This window comes from Siniperca chuatsi, linkage group LG24 (genome assembly GCF_020085105.1).
Source record: "Siniperca chuatsi isolate FFG_IHB_CAS linkage group LG24, ASM2008510v1, whole genome shotgun sequence".
In the NCBI taxonomy this organism is placed as follows: domain Eukaryota; kingdom Metazoa; phylum Chordata; class Actinopteri; order Centrarchiformes; family Sinipercidae; genus Siniperca; species Siniperca chuatsi.
In genome coordinates this window covers 10,017,354-10,038,680 of record NC_058065.1, presented here as the reverse complement: position 1 = coordinate 10,038,680, position 21,327 = coordinate 10,017,354, and the positions used below count along the sequence as shown (strand labels likewise).

Here is a 21,327-nt window from a genome sequence, read left to right as displayed (position 1 = left end):
TAAATCACACAGTTACTTCAAACTACTGTTTGAAAAGCAGCGCAAATTCCTGGATGGATGGACTGATGAAGATATCAAGCATGACAGACGGTGAAAAATAGCTGCTTCTTAGTTAAGTCTGTCTATTCAGCTCCATGTTGAACCATGACTGATGATTTCAAAAGCTTATAAAGATGTTTCACAGCAGTTAGTGCTTAGTGATTGTGTGTGTGTGTGTGTGTGTGTGTGTGTGTGTGTGTGAGAGAGAGAGGGAGTAACAACGGGAAGGTTAGTTGGTTGACTGCCATTGACCTGCCCATTGTGGCATTTACATCTCATCTACACCATGCTCCTATCTGTGTGTGTGTGTGTGTGTGTGTGTGTGTGTGTGTCATCCAAGCCTGCAGTTAAATGCTATCAAACGCAGTTCAAAGTTCAGTATATATCTGCATAGTCCGTCTCCTGTCATCACTTAACAGCCAGTCTGGTGACACGGTGGGGCAGAGTGATAAAACAAACGCTCCTTAAAGCAAATCTCCCTGAGCCCCTCAGTGTCTCTCCTTTCTCTCACTGTCTCTGTCTGGAGCTTGCCTCCATTAGGGTTAGGTGATATGACTTTAAATCACAATAGAATTACCACATTTACCTTGATTAATGTAATGAAATATTTTGCTCTAAATACATCAGTGCATTACAGTATATTTTTTCTCTTGTTTTGGCTGCTAAAAACATAACTGGAGCAGTAAACCGAAATTATTACTTCTTTATCACTCAGTCTGTCATGTAAACTTTACTTGTATAGCGCCTTTCATTCAGGTTAGTGCAATTCAAAGTACCTAACGGGTGACTGACAAACTAATAAGACTAATAATACAGTAGAAAGATAAACAGTAAAACGGGAGACTCATGCACACCAAAAATAAAAATATAGAGAGATAAATAATATTGGATTTAGATAATAAAAAAAACCAACACAATTTTCTGTGTTTGTTCTGGTTCTTTTGCTGTTTTGCGCTCCATCACGAGCCAAGTGATATGTGGGTGTGGTAAGGCAGGGCTAAGCCTCTAAGAAGCCTATTGTATGCAACCCTAACCCTAACCCCCCCTTTACTTATTGTTGTGAGATTAAGATATGTGTCTGCCAGGCTGCTTTAAAACCCTCAGGCGAGTCCTCAGTTTGTGGAGACTGAGGGAGGGAGGGATGGAGGGCTATGATGTAGAAGAGCTGTCAGAACTTTGTGTGCAAATGCATACGGCACATATATGAGCTCAAAGTGATTGACAGCTATGATGTAGTGACATATTAAAGTGTATAGTAGGTACTAATGATACCCCAGGGACTCCATGACAGCGTGAATACACTCCACCCAATGCTTTGATATGACGTAGATATTGGAACACCTTTCATTATAGTACACTGTGTCTAAGGATTATTTTTTGTCATGCTTAAATAAGTAGATAGGTGTATGTGTGTGTGTGTGTGTGTGTGTGTGTGACAGCTGTAGCTCCCATCTCTTTGACCAGAAAAGGCTTCTTTCATCCTCCACCAGCACCGGCACCAACACTTCTAGTCCCTATCTCCATCTGTGGGGTGGGGGTCCTTTGTAGTGCTGGATGGCTGTTCGATAACATGCCTGTCAGTGCTCTCGGGATTATCTTAATTACTGTGTTTCCAATTGTGCACATGAAGAGAATCACCATGTTACACAGTGTTGAAACCAGTTTTCAAAAGGACTTGCACAGGCGCATCAGTGTATATATACATACAGGATTTAGATTTCATATTTTAAATTGTCAACTTCCTCCATCAAAGGTAAAAAAAACAACAAAATAATATTCAGGTACGGTGCTATATGTACAATGGCTGACGTGTGTCCTCCTATAAGAGCATTCTCCTACTAAATGTCTAGCTGGCATTAAGCAAAGGGAACTTTTTTGTCTGAATGGATTATAAATGTCTTCTTCAATTATGATCAACTTGACTATTTTGTGATATTTTATTCATCACCCACACTACATGTCTATTCAAAATCCTTAGAGGATTGTTCTAAATCCGCTCCTATTTCCTCAAAGCTCTGTTCCCATATCACCATCTGAGGTGAATGGTAATTGATTGGTTGCAAGATGTGACTGTATTACTACAAATTTAATTTAAAATCGTTCTTTTTTGTAGAGTAGATGTATGTTGGACTAAACTGCAATTGCTCTCTCCCCAAGAAAAGTCAAAATTTACTTTGTTTGCTTTCATCAGAAGTGAATCTACCTGTAATATTAATGCAGAATAGATCCAGGATACATAATGAAAATCTTTGATAATGGCTAATACAGTAGTACAGTAGTAGTATACTAACACTTTTGCACACCACTGTATGTTTTTGAACACCAGAAATTGAAATCATACATTTGATTATTTTTATTTTTTTTTATTCTGTATATACCAGCAGTGGACAACATTGGCTGATATGCAATAAACAAAATAAATAAAAAAGACATTAGTCCAATCCTACTGGGTAATAAAATAATCTTCTGATGTATGGGGTAACATCATCAATTTTTCATAAATGACATTTTTAGCTTGGATTTGGCTCAGATTTTTGCATATGAGCCCTTAATAACCATTTTTGTCATCTCTCTTCATGTCTTTCTTTGTTGGCAGGAGCCTTGGGGCCACAATGCATACCAAGGGCCGTCAGGACCCTCTAGACATCCAAACACAGAGCCCACCATGAACGGGGCAAGTCACACTCCAATGACGACCAACAACTTTGCGTACAGCAACTCTGGAAGTGGTGAGCACACACTCGACAAATTCCACTGTCCACAGTATTTGTCCATAACTGTCAGATAGTCAGCATTAGGGTTGGAGTGTTTGTGTACTTTCGTTATCTGCGACTGTGTACACACAGTGTTTGTCAGCCTGTGTGTATGTGTGTGTGTGTGTGCTTATATACAGTTGTGTGTGTGTGTGTGTGAATGTGTCTGCCATCGCTGCACGGCACCCAGCCAAGGCTCCTTACATTGTTGTGTGTGTTTTTTTTTTTTTAAGGTCACTGCAGCAGCAACCCGAAGCATCTTATAGCACTGCATTACAAAACTGTCCAAGCTCCGTCTTTATATCTCTTTTCACTCTCGCCCCTGCATATTTATAGTGGGAGAAAAGGAAGTCATTAACTATGTTTTTCCGAACGTGACGCTTGCTTTTCATGTGCAAAAGATCTGACCTTGGAATTATTACGCTGATGAAACGGCTTCTAAGTGGGCCAGATTTGCATACAGGGCATTATGCAGCATGCGTGCTGTCGTGTTAAAAAAAAAAAAGAGAAAAAGACTAACAAACTGTCTTTGTTTCTCTCCCTCGTCTCCCCCTCCCTCACCCCCTGGGATGCAGGGAGCTGGTGATGCTTTTCTCTGTCAGCTCTCCATCAGACTGGAGCAGCAGTACAGTTACAGTAATTTTGAATGGGGGGGGATATCAACACAAAGGTTTTACAGTGGGGAAAAGATGCACTCCCGGGGTTTACAGTTTATGGAGATGTTATAGGAAGAGTTGCAAGGAAGTTAGAATGAGGCTTTTGTATGGAAATGATTATTTTGTGTGTGCTTGTGTCTTTGTTTGTTTTATTTGAATGTGCATTGTGTATGTGGTGTTTATTTTGATGTAGAGCTTATGCTTTCTAAATGTCTGACCTTGCTAAGCTCTGTATTGACAGTATAGATGCTCTAATGAAGGACGCACTGGTTTTTATTGTGTCTGGTGTTTAAATATCCCTCTTTATGCAGTGTCTTATCACAACTGATTAATATAGATAATGAACAATATTTAGAAATACAAAACATTTGAGACTTGATATCAGAGTGTACACACGCTTTTAATATTTATTTAGCTTTTATTGCCTTTAGGACTGACATTAGAGTGAATTCAGGCAGCTTTACTTTTGATATTGTAGCCAGCAAAATCAAGGTAAAAGCTAAAAAAAAAAAGTCACCCAAAATGTGTTAAAATTAACAAAAAAGCAAATACCTTGTCTGTTTTCCAAGTTTTCTTTGATTCTACCCTGACAAACAAAATCACTGTTTCTTTGCCTGGATTGTTGTGTTTCTCCTCAGCTCCGCATCCCGCTGCGACCGCCAATGGCAGCTACGGTCACTACGGCAACAATGACGAGGAGTTGGAGGAAAGCTTCCCCCCGCCACCCTCTCCCGGCGCTGTGGAGGAAATGAATAGAGACTTACCACTAACTCCCCTACGCCACAAGTACCCCCAACAAAACACACACATAATGTACAGTACACTGCACCATCAGCACTCCATTAAACTACACACAGAGCCAGAGTTATTCAATTCTAATGACACTCTTAATATGTGCTGCTGTTATGAGATAAAGAAGAGCCATTACACTAAATATTACAACTCACATATGCATTGTTTAGACTATAGGGTCTAATTGCAGTAGCCTATTTGCATTATGCATAAGTAATTATGGTGATAGCATAATAGAGTAAATTCTGTAGGAGTGTGAAGGCTTAGAAAGAGCTATGATACTTCTGTTAGTATCCTTCTGTACAGCCTGCTGTCACACTGACAACAGCATCACTTTTTACACAGCAGTGTTTTCAGTTTTTAAAGCTTTCAAAAAATGAATGGAATCACTTTGAAACTGTTGATTTTATGAAGTGTTAAACATAGCATGCACTGTCATCAGTAGACCTCAACTTTGTTTTGGGGTAAAATCTTGTGCCAAAACAATATGAAAACCCTGTGATGGAGATGATGTGTTGTTTATGCCAGCAGTTAGATTGGAAAATGTCTTTATACTGTAAATACTTATCTACATATCCTGGTTCCGTACTACATTCTAACTGCATACAGTATTTCATAGTATTCTGAGTTTTTCCAGTTCGTAATCAAGAAATCAATGTACTGCAACTTTGGAGACAGGAAAATGTTCAAAATATCTAATAGATGTTTTTTTCTTTTCTGATGTTTTCCTAGAGCTGTCTCACTACCATGCACAATTTGTTAAATATTTGTTCTGATCAGCTCTTCTATTTCCTTTGTGCATTGCATTGTGGGGTAATACCCAACACTCAACAACTCAAAGGCATTTTTTATATGCATACTGACTACCCAACACCTGCTTAGAATCAATATGTAGTATGGAATTGTGACACAGCTGAAGTCCTGAAATTCACTTTAAACTCCCTGAATTTGACGTCCAGGTTACAGCCGGGTTATACTAGAAAAGAATGGTTTGTGCGACGTGTTGTCCGACCATAATGGAAATCAAAAGTGTTTATACCTGATTGGAACGGCCACACTGGCAGGTGGAGCCAGTAGTCATGTTTAAATACGAGGATAACGGCACACATTTTCAGGCAGTTTCTCCTGAAAGGCATTCATAATATTGTACTCTGTTGTTCACATGAAAAATTAGAGGAATAGTTGGGGAAAGAATGAAAAAAGAGAGCTAGAGAGAGAAGTCCAAACCCTGGCTCCTTTCTCACCTCTGCACAGAAATGGTCGTAAACAGCCCCCCTTAATCCGACGTTGGAAAGGTGGTCCAAGGTGGTCACCCTCAGTGTTACAGCATCATCTGACCTGTAAAACAAATCCCATTCAAAGAGAGGTAGTCTAGTCACTGAAATCCCCATAATTTAGGGTCTACGTAAGGGTGTGTTTCGCAAGATTCAGTCAACAGTGTTCCGAATGAGTATGTTTGAAAATCTGCAATGTGTGTATACAGTGTCTTATGTGGTCAGAGTCAGAATCTGGCATCAATATACTTGTTTCCCTCTAAGTTTAATGGAGCCAGTACATGCTATTGTTTTACTGAATCATGCCATCTGGAGTAGAGGAAATTGAATGATCTTGTTTGGGTGATGTAACCAACAAGTCACTAAAAGACTTTTGTACTCCTGGCTGCACCGCATCAAGAGTCAATATTGATCAATTGACTGATTGATACTAAGCAATTGTGACTGTTGTTTTGCAGCGAGTTTCAGAAGCTGCCCCACATGGCTGCAGCTTTCTATGCAGACAGCCAACTGGCCAATGACAAGGACAACATACCTCGCAACAGAGCATCCAAGAGCATGGACCTTGGTGAGTGTGTACACACACACACACACACACACACACACATACACCTTCATCAATGAAAGAAGCTGTTGTTTTCACCAGTGTACGATTGAACGTGTGTTGTCTCAACCATCACAAACCAGCCAAACATACGAGTCTAATCATGGATCCAGACTACACACGCACAACAGCGATCACATGCTTCTTATCAGTACAGTTCTTTGTTGTGATATGTATCCTTATTATCCCTGGCCTGCGGGGAGTTGACCTCCTGAACTCATAAACCCAGGGGCTTTCCAACGAACTGGATAAACGCGTTGTCTGGTCTGTGTGTGTGTGTGTGTGTGTGTGTGTGTGTGTCCTTTCTATTTGTGTGTGAATGTAAGGCGGGAGGTTTCCAATCTCACGGCTTGCTTTGTGTGTGTATGTGTGTGTGTGGAAGGCAAAAAAGAAGGGGCTTATTTCCTCGTATTAACCCGAGCTGACCCCTCCTTCTCTCCTTTCCTCCTTTTCTGTCTGTCTCTCCAATCTTCTCATCTTTCTCTATCTCTTACTTTTCTCTTTTTGATATTTTCTTCAATTTTCTTGTTATCCCTGGCTATTGGGACATGGTCAGCGCTCTTTCTTTCTTTCTTCCCCCACCTCTCTTTTTATTTCTATTTCTCAGCATTCCCTCCATCTTTGTTTATCTATTTTTTTCCCTTTCAGCACTTTCTTTCTCACTTGAAAGCCGATGAGTTCATTGCTCTTGCTCGCTTCTATCTATCTCTCTTTCTTCTCTGCATCTCTCTGATTTCCAATCGCGGTTCATTAGGTTCAGTGGATTGGCTTTCTTCCTGCAGCACACGCCTCTGCCACCCAAGCTGATTGGCTTTCATTATGGACAGGGGTGGTCTGCACACGCGGCCGCGCACACACAAACACACTCACTCTGCTCTATCCCACTGAGGACCCACTCCAATACCCACCGCTATCTGTCTCCACTCTCTGGCTTCTATCTCCATCTCTGGCCAGCCCCCCATTTCAATCTGTTTTGCTATCTCTCTGCTTCTATTCATCCCTTCCCTCTCCAAAGTCCTCAGGGCTGAAACAAGGTAGTTAGCAGAGCTCTGTGTGTGTATGTGAGTGGGTGTGTGTACATGTGTAAAGATGGCAGGAGCTCTGAGCACATACAGGACCTCAGATGCTGACCCCGTCTACACGTTTTGTATTTATAGAGCCAAATGCTTTTTTTTTCCCTCATGAGAGTTTCCCACATGTCAGTCTTCACGGTCACATGTATGTGAGCTTTAGCCGCACCACAGGGCAGGTTGGCTTTTATTAAACACCACTTGACAGAAAGAGGTATTGACCCTGGATGCCTTAGCAAATAGTCTGTTGACTCAGAGCGTCTACTCACACACAGAGATCCTGACACACACGCCAGCCCATGCCGATATGAATAGTTGAGTCACTGACACTATAGCTGTACTGAATTCTGAATTTTCTCAACAAAGTGATGTGGATTTTATCCAAAGGATCCTAGAATAATAATTCCTTTTTCTTTACTGTTCTACAAGTGCGTGGAAGCCCCAGAATGAAGGGTTGTCGCTCTCATTTGCATTCTTTTGCAACTATAACATAAACAAAAAATAAAACACAGGAAATAGATAACTTACTCAAGCAAGTCTGACATAAGGTCTGCAAGTAGATTTTTTTCTAAACAAGCAATAATGGAAATGCATTCATCAGGCTAAAAAGCTATGGTCTATTGAAATAGTATGTATGGATTGGCTTTAAGATGCTCAAAGTGCATTGAAACATCAGACCTTTTAGAAGACGTGTATCTTATGGACTTTGTAATCTAAGTTGTTGGTGTACAATGACTCCGGTTGAATTAAATAAATTCAACTGACAGACTTAGATTTAACGGAGGCTCTCTAAAACGTAAGTGGAGTCAGTGAATACAAGGGAGCAGCCCTACCTGGCATCCACTGGAACTTCATGCCATTCATGCACTGACCCGCTTGCTCAGTTGGTAGCAAACATGTTTTGCGTTGACCTGTAACTAATGCACAACGTTTTCCTCACTCAGTGTAATGTTGTTGAAAACTGCTACAAGGTCTTCTAATGCATCATTCTGTCGTGTTTGACCTATTCTGGGTGATTTGGTGACACCTATGGTTACCGTGGTAACAGCAAACACTTGTTGAGCAGCTACTTTGTGCAGCCTGTCGCCTGAAACTCTTCATCATCATCATCAGCTCACTGTGGCTGCTCCTTCTGCTCCATTACGCCATTGCAAAAATTAACCATGAGCCACTGACCGAAAAATACTGAATATGAACGATCGGGGTCAGTGCTAACAAATACATCGTGTTTCCTGTGGCTTCTTCATAATAAAAACCACCCCGTTTTTCGGCAGTTGATTAGTTGATTGTTTGCTGTGACCGTGAAGCGGCGGTTGTAGGAAATGTTCCATTTGTATTAGCAGTAACTTAATACAGCTCTGACACGGTGTTAAGAGAGTGAACAGTAAACAGTGAGGCTGCTATCAATCATTTCCTGTGAATCTCTCATGCTTAGGAAAGCAATCTGAATCTGCGGGAATGGCGGACTCTGCTAAGCTACTATATAGAGAGATAATTACTGAATGTAAATACAATGAATGTCTATCGCAGAAGCATTTCCGACCATAAACAATATAGAAAATGGGGTTGGATTTCATAAAGATCTTAAGGATTATAACTTTAAGAAAATAATGAAACAAACGAATGAAGGGGCAATCAAAGTTGGGCCTTTGCTTGGACAAATAGGTCTATTTTAAAATAGATGGCATGGACGTGCAGCATTATGCCAGGTTGTGAAACAATCTACTCAGCAGTGTCAGAAGTATTTTGTGTGCAATAGACGTACAGTATGGATCCATAAAAGAGCAAACAGGGACTACGCCTAATAGTCCAACAGTCTCCAAAGCACATGGGCTTTCACATTGTCGAAGGGCCAAGAGGTCAAATCTGGATGTGAAGCAAAACCCATGAAAACAGATCCAACAGTTCCACCACACACACAGCTGCACTGACTCTCTGTCTGTCTCATTATCTCTCTGCCTCTCTCTCAGTTGCTCGCTGTGTCTGTCTCACCACGTCTTTCAACCTCTCTTGATCCATCGCTCTCTCTGAATCTCTTTTTTTTCCTCACCTTGTCTCTTTTACAGTTCCTGTCTTTCCTGCCCCTTTCCTCTTTTGCTCAGCTTTCTTGCAACTGTCTCCTACGCTGTCCTACACTTTCTCTCTTTCAGTTACTCCTCTTCTCTTTCTTTGTCACTTTTTTACTGTCTCGCTCTATTCTGCACTTTCCCTACCTCACTTCCAAATACATGATATGCATAAATTATATAAATTACATGATGTAGTCGTATTATCCGGTAATAGAGCACACAATAAGGTAGCTGACTGGAGGTTAAAAGAGGGTTTCTACATTTTTAGCCTTCCACTGTGGCAGGAGGAGACAAATTTGGCTGCTGGCCATGCAGACTTTTATCTTTACTCCACAGAAAAGGAAGCTTTTCATTATCTGGCAGGGTCATGTAGCCTGGAAAAAGTTTTTTTTCAAAACTTTGAAAGTATTGAATTTAAAATGTATTTTATCTGGCACATGTGCACAAGAAAGGTATTTCTATTTCTTTGTCGAGGTTGCTACAGATGTTTCTTTGCAGGGTTTTATGAAGCAGCCTGTTTTTACTTTTAAACCTCTGTTTTTCTGACACACCCTATCACTCTGCACTTCTTGCCCCATCTCCTCACTGTTTATCGCTTTTTCGGTCTACTCTCTTCCTCTGTCCCTTCAATATTCTTCCCTCCTCTCATTTTCTCTCTCCCTCACCCATCTGTCCGCTGGGAAAATTGACTTCATAAAAAATGAAAAGGATTATTTAAGAGAAATAGCAGCGTAATGAAAACCTATTATTGTATCCCATGGCGCAACGCCTGTGGCGGCTGCTGCTGGCCGACCGCAATCCTGTTTAGTTAGATTAGGTGGTGGTGGGGTGTTGTTGGGGGTTTCTTCTGTTTTCTTTTTCCTCCCTTTATTATTTCCCTCATTGTCTCACCTCTATCAGCTCTCATTTTCTCTCACAATCACAGTATCCCTCTTTTCTTATATTTCTGCTTCTTTTTCATTTCCTCTTTCATGCTCGCTCATTTTGTCCCTTACTTGTTCTCCTCTGTCTGATACTTCTGCAGGGAGTCAGTTACAGCATGTGCCAGGACCAGTAGATACCATTATAACCATTTACAAAGCCGCACAAAGCTGCTCTGTATTTCAGTATGTGTGGCACGTAATAATACGAGCTGTTTACTGTTGTTTTTTGTGTTCTAGTGGCTGATGAGAGCAACATGGGATCACTGGTCGGGCAGAGGAATGGTAAGTGTTTGATATAATCTAAACACACATGCATACTCTCAGAGAAAAACACTCCTTTTTGTTTTTGACCCACCAATCTGCCATATTTCTCTTTTTCTCTCCTTTGTTGTGTCGCACACAACAGTTAAATCCATCCACACACAAAATAAATGTACCTGCTGTGTGAAGATTCTCATTTTCTCAGTTTTTTCCCCCTTATCTATTCTCAAGCATTTCTTTATTCCTCATTCTCCTTTGCCTCCCCCCCTCCCTCCACTCCACGGCTGACAAAGTAGAGTTGTGAAGCACTTAGTGTCTGAGCTCTCGCTGCTTTATAGCCGTCCAGGTCAGCAGGCCCACAGTGCTCAATCCTCACCCAGCTGACAGCAGCCGCATTGCATTACAGTGGCTTCTGCTTCAGTTATTTCTCCACACACGGTTCCGAGAAAAGTCTGGTTAAAGGTAAAATATAAAGTCAGTTTTACTGCTTTCTTTTACTGAGTGACATTGCACAGTAGTGGTTCAAACTAAATTTACTTCACTTCCACTAATTGAAGCACTTTACATTTTTGACTGCAGGAACTACTGTTCATTTGCCTGACTAAAGCCCCTTTTAGACATGTACCTTTTTACACAAATCTGATGGCAATTTAACATGTCTCATGTCCCGAGTGACTTTTACATAAAAGTCCTGATGACCATCTGACCTAGTAACTTTTCCTTAACACTTCTGAATTGAATGCCGTCACATGCCGTAATGTAAATGCCAACTACATTAAATTTTTGCCTTATTAAGAGCACTGTAATAAAGTTACATTATCTCTATCTGTTTTGCATAAAGAAAATCAGTTAAATAAACCATAAAACACCATGAATGAGCTGTTGTCAACTCCATGGATGAATGAGTAAAAATCCAGTTTCCATCCTTCACATACATGTGAGCAGAATACCAACTTGACATCTTGTTGTAGACATTATAAAATAGGCAGCAGAATTTGCTATCTAATAGTATTAAATGATGAAATTGATGAGAAAATGTATTAGGGGGTTCACTGTGAGCTGGGGGGGATCGAGCATCCCTCACGCTCACGATGATTAGTAATTAAGGCTTCAATGGCAAAATATGTTTTAAAATCCATTAGTGGTTTTAATTCACCGCTGTTTTCCAGCAACACTCCCTTCAGTGCACCAGGAATAAAATGTTGCGAATTCCATGTCTGAAAAGGGCTTTAAAGTGTGTCCCCTTCCTAAATTCAGGGCGTCACGGTGGAACCCACACTGATGCAGGAAAACTACAGCAAGCTAGCACCAAAGATGGTGAAAAAATATCACAGTTTTAGCTGATTGCCTCTTTATCATGTGTGACCAAACCCACAGGGAATGTCTTGTTTTCATCAGGTATGATGTGTCTTGATTGGCATTATATTTTCTGTATGTTATTAAATTTGAGAAATAATGGACTACGGCAAAGCCTGTAGTGGGGGTTTGACATTGAGAAAATAGACAAAAATGTAACATTGGTTGCAAAGTTATTGTGGCTTGTACACACCAGTTCCAGGGCTGACTGCTGTATGTAGGAACAGTGTGTGCTGTGAGGAGCAGATAGGACAGCAGTGAATTTCCAGAGTCAGATATAACTGCTCCAGCATTGCTTCCAACACTGAACAACTGTCTTTGGTTGTTCTGGGCATCTCCAGTATGAATATAAATCTGAGTGTTGCTGACATAGAGCGTGCATGCTCGATTGACCATCTCTAGTTGGGCTGCAGAAGTCATGATTTTAATTGTGTGGAGTTCAGCAGCGTAGATACATTGCATCTCATTTAGAACACCCACTGTATTTTAATATGGCAACGAAGCTTGTGTAAGAAAAGAATCATGACCAGCATTTTAGTTCTGACGTTGGGAGACAGGCCTGGCTTCCTTTCTGCCTCTGTGTCTCCGTTACACACACACACACACACACACACACACACACGCGCGCGCACACAGACACGTACACCGATCTCTTAAATCCACCTGCAGCAGCCAGCTAAGCCTGTTGCCGGTGGAATACAAATGGCCCGTGCAGCGTTGCTGACCTCAAATCCCCCACACTCAGAATTCCCACAAGTGGCTTTGCCTCCACCCTCCTCTGATACACCCCCTTCTACTCCTCCCCTCTTCTCTCCCGTTATGATTTTCCTGGAATTTCTGATCAGTGTCCATAACCCCTATGGCCCATGATAAATAAAGCGATCCATTTCTCCACTGCAGCATTCCTTTATTCTTGTTTTTTTTCCATCCCCTCTGCCATTGACATCTTAGCTAATGCGTATTGACAGGACTTTTGCGTGTTTTTCGTTTTTGCTGATGCAGTGTATTTTCCTAGCTTCCTGCGCTACACCACCCCCACCCCACCCTCCTTCCTAAATGGCCTCAGTGTTTTTTTATGGGCTTTGACATATTTCATTAGGCGGATGGTCTTAAGAGGCCTGCCTGGCTTCTTTAATCTGGCTAAAACCCTTTTTCTCTCTGGCTAGAGCCACTGTGTGGAGCGCTTCACTCTCTAACTCTCTCTCTTTCCTCTTGCTCCATCTTTCTCTCTGTCACTTTCTCACACTGCCCCCCCCCCCAAATTCTCCAGTCTTAGGAGTCTCCATCTTCAATAGAGCTTTTAGTTTTTTTTTTCTTTTTTCGCTTTCATCTTTGCTACCACTCTCGTTCTTTCCCGCTTCTTCCCAATCGCTTCTCTCTTGATTATTCTCTGTCTCCTGCTCTTTGTCGCTGGGCTCATCCCCATTTTTAGTATCCTCTCAATCCCAAACCTTCATCTCTGTTTTTTCTTTCCTCTCCCTCCTTCTCTCCTACATCCGATTCTCCCTTTATGATCACTTCTGTTCTTTTTCTCTCAACAGGCTTATCCTTCACTCCCTTATCTTCAGTCCTCTCTCTCTCTCTCTCTCTCTCTCTCTCTCTCTCTCGCTCTCTCTCTCCATCTCTCTTTCTGCCTCTCTCCATCCTCTGCAGCTGTATCTGTTCCAGCCTTATGTGATTATGGTGAACATGCTCCAGTCTCAGAGTTTCCTCTACCAAGTCAAACCCGGCATAGCATTTCCTAGTGCCTCTGTGTGTTTTGTGAGAGTGTGTGCGTGAACCTGTGTGTATGTGTGTGTGTGTGTGTGTATGTATGTGTGTGTGTGTGTGTGTGTGTGGGCAGGCGTGTGTGTGCGCACATGTGTGTGAACACCCTGCAGACAGCCAGAAGAGTAATGGACAGATATCCCTTCATTCATCCCTCCATTTTTCTCCCTAAGAGTCTAACATCTCCCCTGGCAGCAGGCTGCCCTCTTACAACACACCTGGGAGCTCATCCAGCACACACACACACACACACACACACACAGTCTATGCACGCACACGAGCATTGGGGCTGTGCAGAGGGTTCTACTGCAATACTGCATCTGAGCCTGATGCACATGTACTAGGGCTTGTGGTGTTATCTGTTTTTGCTGCAATTTCTATTTTCATGTCTTGATGTGTTTTCAGTCTTTCCGTGTGTGTGTTTTCTGATGATCATTTGAAGATAGTGTGGACTCATCCGTTTTATGCCTGGACGTTTAGTGCTGCCTAGCTAACAGCTAACCCTGCAGCACAGCCACCTGTGCCATCGCTCTGTGTGCCCTTTAAGAATTTAAATCCAGCTGGCGTCCTGCCAGCACTGAAGTCTCTGCTTTGTTTTCACACTCTTTGTTTGGGTGCTGCGTAAACTCTGCCTCTCGCTGTCATTTGCTCCTTACCTCGCTCCGTCTCCCTCTCTCTCTCTTTTTCCCTCCGTCCCTCCGTTCTTTACATCCACCATGTCGTTGTTGCTTTAAGTTGAAAGTCACCATGTTGTGCCAATTTGAATTGATTGATCATTCTGTGTCTGTAGGGACCATCTGTGTGTGTGTGTGTGTGTTTCTTGTTATCTATTTTTATGAGGGCCACTGCTTATATGGATAAGAGATGAATGAATGAACATACAACAAAGATTCCCAGCCAGACTCAAATTGGTGGAGCATCATACTGCTGCCAGTGCTGGTGTTCTCGCTCTATTTGGGTTTGTTCGGCCGCATTTTGAGTCGTAGCTGATTATATTCAGGTGTATAAAGGCTGGGTCTGATTTTCCTTGTATCCCTTCCATATCGGGTGTCTTTTAAAAAATAATTATGCAATTATGCACATCTGGTTCGGGTAGGTTTCAGACCAGGTCCAAAATGTTATACCCATAAAGACGCCTCATGAGACCCCGAGGGTAAGAGGAACATGCAGAATTCTTTGCCTTGACAACATCTTTAATATGCTCTCTACCCTTTGCATGTCATACAGGTTGTGAAACGCTGGAGGCTATGATTGGTTGGGGTTCAACCTTTAGATTGACATGTCTCTCAGCCAAGTCACGGCGGGACCGTAGTGACCATCTTGAGAAACATAAATGTCATGCATTCTGATTCCTGCATTAAGGTCAGGCGGATGGTGTAGTAGTCAGTGAAGGTCTTCACAAGTATAGCATTATGCAGGTGTGTGTGTGTGTGTGTTTGTGTGTGTCTGAATTTCTGCACTGTACACTTCTCCCTCAATGCACAAGCACTTTTATCCACCATGTGTTTACAAATGGCATATGTCCCACTCCACACAGTTCACTCCAACCGTCATCCATACTCTGCCAACCCCCTGTGCTGCTGTAATCCAGTAGAGGTAAGCAGTAATTATGGAATGGGCTTTTAAGTCCCCTCCAGTTATTAAAGCCATTCATCTAGTTGGAGGCTGAATACATACGGGCCCATATGTCCCCTTACTCTCATACATCTAAACAGCTAAACCCAATTACTACCAGAGTGGCGCCTCCATCCAGCTTCATCCTCTGCCTCTGATATAGCTGAGTGCATTCAGATAGTGATGGAGGGATGCCTAATGATTGGACAGGTCTTTAATTGGAGTGGAGTTTTGATTGGCCATAACATGAATTGGATTTGCTTTTACTAGCTATACAGTTGTCTGAAGTGATTCGGTTTGAAGTCAGATTTGTCATATGATAAGAAAATAGTTAGAACATGAAGACAGCATTAAAGACATTCTGTTCCCCCACTGCTGTGCTGAAACATTATTCACTTTTAAAGGATGAGGCTGGCAATAGTCTACATTTTTCTTATTGTCAACAAATCCCATGAAAAGACCAAAACCAACAATGAACTGATGCTACTAACAAGTATAACCCGTTAAGCCAAAGCCTGAGATATCTTATTCCTCTGTGCCATAGAGCTCCATTGCTGTCCCAAAACTGTTAAACACACATTAATGAGCCACACTTTAGCACTGGGTGACATGGACACAGAACCCACATGCACCGTCCTGGTGCTAAAAATACTCACTAGTGCGCTCAAATGTGTATTATTCCATAGGTGAAAATAGTCCCCACCAAATGTTTCCTCCCGTTTGAGTAGTGGTTGCTAACAACGACATGCATCCAGCTGTTTTAGGAAATGACTTGGCCTTTAAAAAAAATTAAACTACACTTTTTTGACCCATTCTTAAAGATTTCCATCTTCAGTAGGAACCAGTGGGCTTGGGGATGAGTGCCACAGCCAGAGCAGGGAAGTGGAAAGGTTTTGAGAGACGGACTAACACAGTTTTGGTCTTTTCATTAGATTTTTTGTCAAGAAGAGAAATAATAGAATAATGCTAGGCATATGCCTCATGCCACTCCTGCTTTTTACTTATTCAACCTCTCACATGTCATCATAGGCTTGCCCCAATAAAGGTTTAAAGGCCTATATTTAGTACATTTAATCTAAGGTGAAGCAATGAGGACTAGTATCATGGGAGACCTTTGTGTGTCCTGTCCATTTCTTTGTATAGTTTAAAGAACTTAAATCCATTCATAAACATTTATTGAGATTAGGTTGTTAATGTCTATTGTAATTCAAGATTGTTAAGGCTCCTATTGAATTAGATCACTTTTACTGAAACAGTGTAACACAGGAGGGGGCCATTCTATCCCTTGTAACAGTGTATTGAATGCTTCTGTTGGATTAAATTCAGTAGCCTTTATTGAGATGGGTGACACTGAGAGTAGGCCTTCTTTACAGGTGTGTATGTGTATCTGTATGTGTCATGTGTTTTTATAGAACAGTGCGGGTCAGGGCCTGTTTTACTGGTCTCCAGAAAAACGACTCCGGGTTTTATTGGCCAGTCCTGAGATTGCATACTATATGGAAAAGTGTGTGTGTATGTGGACCTGTGTCTTACCTGTGTGTTTTTATAAGCATATCTGTGAGCACTGATTCTCATGTGTGTGCATCCTTGCGGTCATGTGTGTCTCTCGGTAGCCGATTTAAAGAACTATGGCTAGGAGCAACAAGCCCTTTTTCATTGTAGGCTGAAGTGCCTCCTTGGCAACTCACCTTCACCCCTCTCACACACCACCGCCGCCCCCAACGGTTTTGATGGAGGGGGCACTTTCTTGTAACCGTGGCAACCTTTCAGCCAGTCTGCTGCAAATCTGCTTGCTGTGGAGCACATTGTAGTCCAGTTGATAGGTAAGTGTTAAGACCCTGCTGAGACACTGTGGGAGGGTTCAGCTGTGTGCCAGGGTTTATAGTGGGATGTGTATAAGTGTGTGTGCCTGCTTTTTTGTATGTTGTGACTGGAACAACAATGTCAAATATAAATAAGACAATATCCTGTTTAATAGTTTGGTGTTAACAGCCTAGTTTAATGGATAGTGTAATAGGTAAGGCAGGGTGGCAGGGCTTAGCAGTGTGTGTTTGTGTCTGAGTGGTGTATTAAATGCGTACTCCACACAGAGTTTGTATGGCAAAGCCTGTAATTTTGACATTTTTGAGTTAATTGTGTGCATTGAGTAAAATAATTACAGAGTTGTATGCAGACAACTTTTATCCAGAATTGATAGTTTGTGCCAGCTGTGGGAAAACACACACACATTTTAGAGTTAAACTGCAATTATAATTTTGTGATTATTCACACAAAATATCATTAATGATCATGGTTGGGCCCCATGACATAAAACGAGAGAACAAGTTGTATCAGTATGCCTCAGTGACAGGTTGCAGGTGTGTCACACTCACTTTTAAGGTGATGCTTTTAAGGTACAAAGCAGCATTATGGAGCAGTGTAAGTACTTGCGGGGCCTGACAGTACAGCAGGACCCCGAGGCTATGTTCCAGGCAAAAACTTCACTGTTGTCTGCTCAATGCAGACACGTCAACCGTTACTAAAGTCACAATATACATGTCACACTGAGATGTGAGTGGGTTAGGCATGTGTGCAGGTGGATATTGGCATGTGCATGTAGTTGTGCATTCATCTACAGTATGCAAGCAGGTGTGGGCTTATGAGTGGATGTTGGTGCATTTATGGACACTTGAGAGTGTTTCTGTGTTTAGTGTGAAATGCAAGCACCATTTTAAAGTGGTAATTGGCAGGTTCTTTGTTTTCAGCAACATTTTTTGGCATTAAGGATGTTCTTGCACCGCGTTTCCCAGAAGTCACTTGTCTAAAAAAGTGAATAAGTATTGTTTTATAGTAATTTTTTCCCCCACTGTAAATTACTATTTGAAGGTTTTCTTTTAATGATATCCTCGATGCTCCTCAACGCTGGAGTCACATGGATGATTTAATGACGCTATATAGTCGCTTTATGTTATGATCATCAGGGCAACCTCGTTTTTGAGAAGTCAGGTTTGGTTGGGCAAATGGTTCTGAATAGAACGATACCCAACAGCCTGATGCCCCGTTCACACATACGGACTCAAACACTGGAGACGCAACAGGATACCTTTCATTATGAGATGAACCTCGAAAAGCATGCTAGTGCTGCCCACTGCAACTCAAAGGCTCAAAAGGCGCCCAGCAGCGCGGCATCGGGTCGTTTAGAGAGGCTGAACTTGAAATGTCCTTGAGCCAGCCAATGGTGCTTGTTTTGATTCCCTTGTGAAAAAGAAGCAGAGAGTTGTTTTCTTCTCCACTCAACTATGTAAAAGACCTTCAAATAAAATGGAGGGAAAAGCTGATTGTCATGGTCAACGCTTCCCAGTTCTCTACAATATTGACTCAAACAAGCTACTGAGACTTGAATAAGAAAAACTACACATTGGAAACATATTGTTAGGGAAATGAACTACTCTGTCATGTGCCTGTATAGTGGCAACGGGAGAAAATAACTGCCCAATCGAATCGAGTGTGTAAATTACAAGAGGCAAATTATGATGCATCGGCTGCTGTTGCTGTGGAAGCTAGAAGCTAGTCAGAGCTGTGTTGTTGCAATTGGGAACAAAACATCACACAATAGTGGTTTGAATATTCACCCATAATCCAAAAGTGAACTGGTTTAAAATGCTTGATGTATTATCAGATTTCTACAAAGAGTAATCTTTAGCTTCACCCAACAGACTATTAAGCTCCATAATTGGATGTTTCTTACTGAAATGCACCCTGGGAGTTGTACTTTTCTCCTGAAGTTTATGTGAACACAGGCTTGCAATTTTTTTACTTCAAAGTACAGATATTTTATAACGCAGTTAAGCATCTTTTGCACTCGTGCGCAACCAGGAGTTTTATGTCCATCCAAGCCTTTGAGTTGCTCCACCTGTCATCAGCATTGTCTTTGCAGAAAATGTTACTTCCGATCCGTTTCACCCGCAATAACTGCTCCCACTTCGCTACTCGCTACTAGAGTGAGATGAAAAGTAGCAAAACAGAAAATGAAAAGGTGACATTATTGCTTCATCTTGGATGGAGGAGTGTTACAGCTGTGAAGGGCATTGCCATCGTCTTGGCCTGTTTGGCTGTTGGGCTGTTTGTCAAATATGTGCACCAGCTTGAATCAGTGGCAATCAGGCAGACATGATGCGAACGGATCCGTGAGAGCATCTGCTGGCACAGCGGGCAGCGATATGTGATAAACGCTGATTTCACCCTCCATTGGATCGAGCTGGCGATGATAGCCACCTCTCCCCTGCTCATCCATCCTATTAAACCCTCATTATTCATTTACCTCCATCCTCAACCGCCTGACATGCATGGAATGAATGCTCTCACTGCCCCCCACACACACACACACTCTAGCAAAAGTGAATTGTGCTCATATTTCTTCTCCTATTTCATCTTAGGCGGTCAAGGACACACACCGCTATCACATACAGGCAATATCATGACTTTTTTATTTTTTCTTGGACCAAAATTCTCACATTTTGTAGTATACACACATACGCCCACGCACTCAGACACACACACTTTCTCTGTGTATAGTACAGCAATGCGCTGGCAAGGAGCTTAATTCTATCAGGCTGCGAGCTGGACAGCCGTAATTACATTTGTGACACAAATCCTGCCTCTCAAATTGAGCGTTTTATTCCTGAGCGCTCCCCCCTCTCTATTTATAACCCCTTATTCCCCATAAATCCCACTTCCTCACAGAAAGTCAATTTAGGACTTAAAAGGCAGCAACGCTCCGCTTACTTTTCCCCCTCCTTCGACTCTTTCACTGCTTCAGTTTCACTTCCACTTTTCCCCGCTCTACTTCGGAGCTTTGAAGCTACTGAAATGAAAAAAAAAAAAAAAAACGTCTTAAGCAGTGAGTGCCATGATGCGAGAAAGTCATCCCTACAGGAAAGTTTCAGAAAGAAAAAAACGCTGCTTGCAACCTGTCTGTAACTTCTTTGAAGAGTACTTGTCACTGTTTCATTGTGATACACAACTGGGATGGGTTGGTGTGTAGACCAGTTGCTTTCCTGTGTTGAAAAGGTTTTTCCTTCACCACTCTCGGTCACCTGTCCTTCAATTTCTCACACAGCGTGCAGGGCGGGTTCCACTTTGGCATGACATTTACTCTCTTTTTTCCTTTGTCTCATTTTTTTCCCCATTTTTCTTACAGCTCTGCTTTTCCTCAAATCTTCCTTTTTCCCAGTGCCTCCTCCCCTGCTGAATCAGCTGTGGCCTTCATCACTTTCCTCCGTCTCCCCTTTCTTCTTCTCTCGAGTTGGAGGCCATACCTGAGTACAGTATGATGGCAGTTCATTTATTCCCCCTCTCTCTTGCTTATGCATGAGTCTGTCAGTTCCCATAGTGCTGCTCCTCACCTGTCCCTGTACTACTCCACCTCACTCATTGTTTCTTTTCCCCTCCTTTATGTTTCTCCTATAGGACTCTGACTTTCTCCATATTTCTGTCAAGCCTGGTTTTCACCCTCTCTCCTCTGCTCCACTCTACCTCCCTCTCTCTACATTTCATCTTCATACAGTAGTTTTATATTTCTGGGTTTTAACCTTTTTGAGCTTCATTCCAAAAGGCTATATCCATTAGGGAGAAAGTATGTGAACAGGTTGACTCAGTCTACATCTAAGCCTTCCAAAATTGCAGGCCTTAAGATATCAATATCTTTAATATATTCTTCATAAATATACAGTAGATCAAAATATAATCAGTTTATGTATATTTTTTATAAATTTAAATATGTATTAATTCATTCCAAGTTCCAACCATTGAAAAAGTCCATAATTCCATAATTTATTCACATTGTTAAATTGTTTTCTTTAATCTTTAATCCTGCTTTAGTAAACATAGTTTGACCTCATGCCTTAAAATGTTTTTTTTTGTTCTTACAGTGTTCATTTATACTTTCAGAACTTTTATTTGCTGAATTCAATGCTTTTTTCCCCATATGTTTATTGATTTCAAGGCATAAAAAACAGTAACAAGATTTTTTAAAAATTATGTCAGATTCAGCTGCCAGTGCTACTATATTCTATATTAAGGTGGGACATTGAACAAATCCACTTTTTTCTTCCTTACTGACATACAATCCAGTTTCAACATTGAAACAGAATAGTATATAATAGTAAATA

General features: G+C 41.6%; 1 protein-coding gene across 8 annotated transcripts in view; it reads left to right on the top strand.

Annotated features, from left to right (window-relative positions):
- The window catches only part of pard3ba (par-3 family cell polarity regulator beta a), a 153,419-nt gene that overhangs the window by 69,057 nt on the left and 63,035 nt on the right, over positions 1-21,327 (top strand). For 5 of the 8 annotated variants that reach the window (XM_044187794.1, XM_044187788.1, XM_044187787.1 and 2 more), the window contains 4 exons: positions 2,636-2,768; positions 4,087-4,261; positions 5,973-6,082; positions 10,418-10,462. In XM_044187794.1, the coding sequence (XP_044043729.1) occupies positions 2,636-2,768; positions 4,087-4,261; positions 5,973-6,082; positions 10,418-10,462 (463 nt within the window). The remainder of the gene's footprint in view (positions 1-2,635; positions 2,769-4,086; positions 4,262-5,972; positions 6,083-10,417; positions 10,463-21,327) is intronic. The other 3 variants (XM_044187789.1, XM_044187793.1, XM_044187790.1) reach the window with 1 other exon arrangement.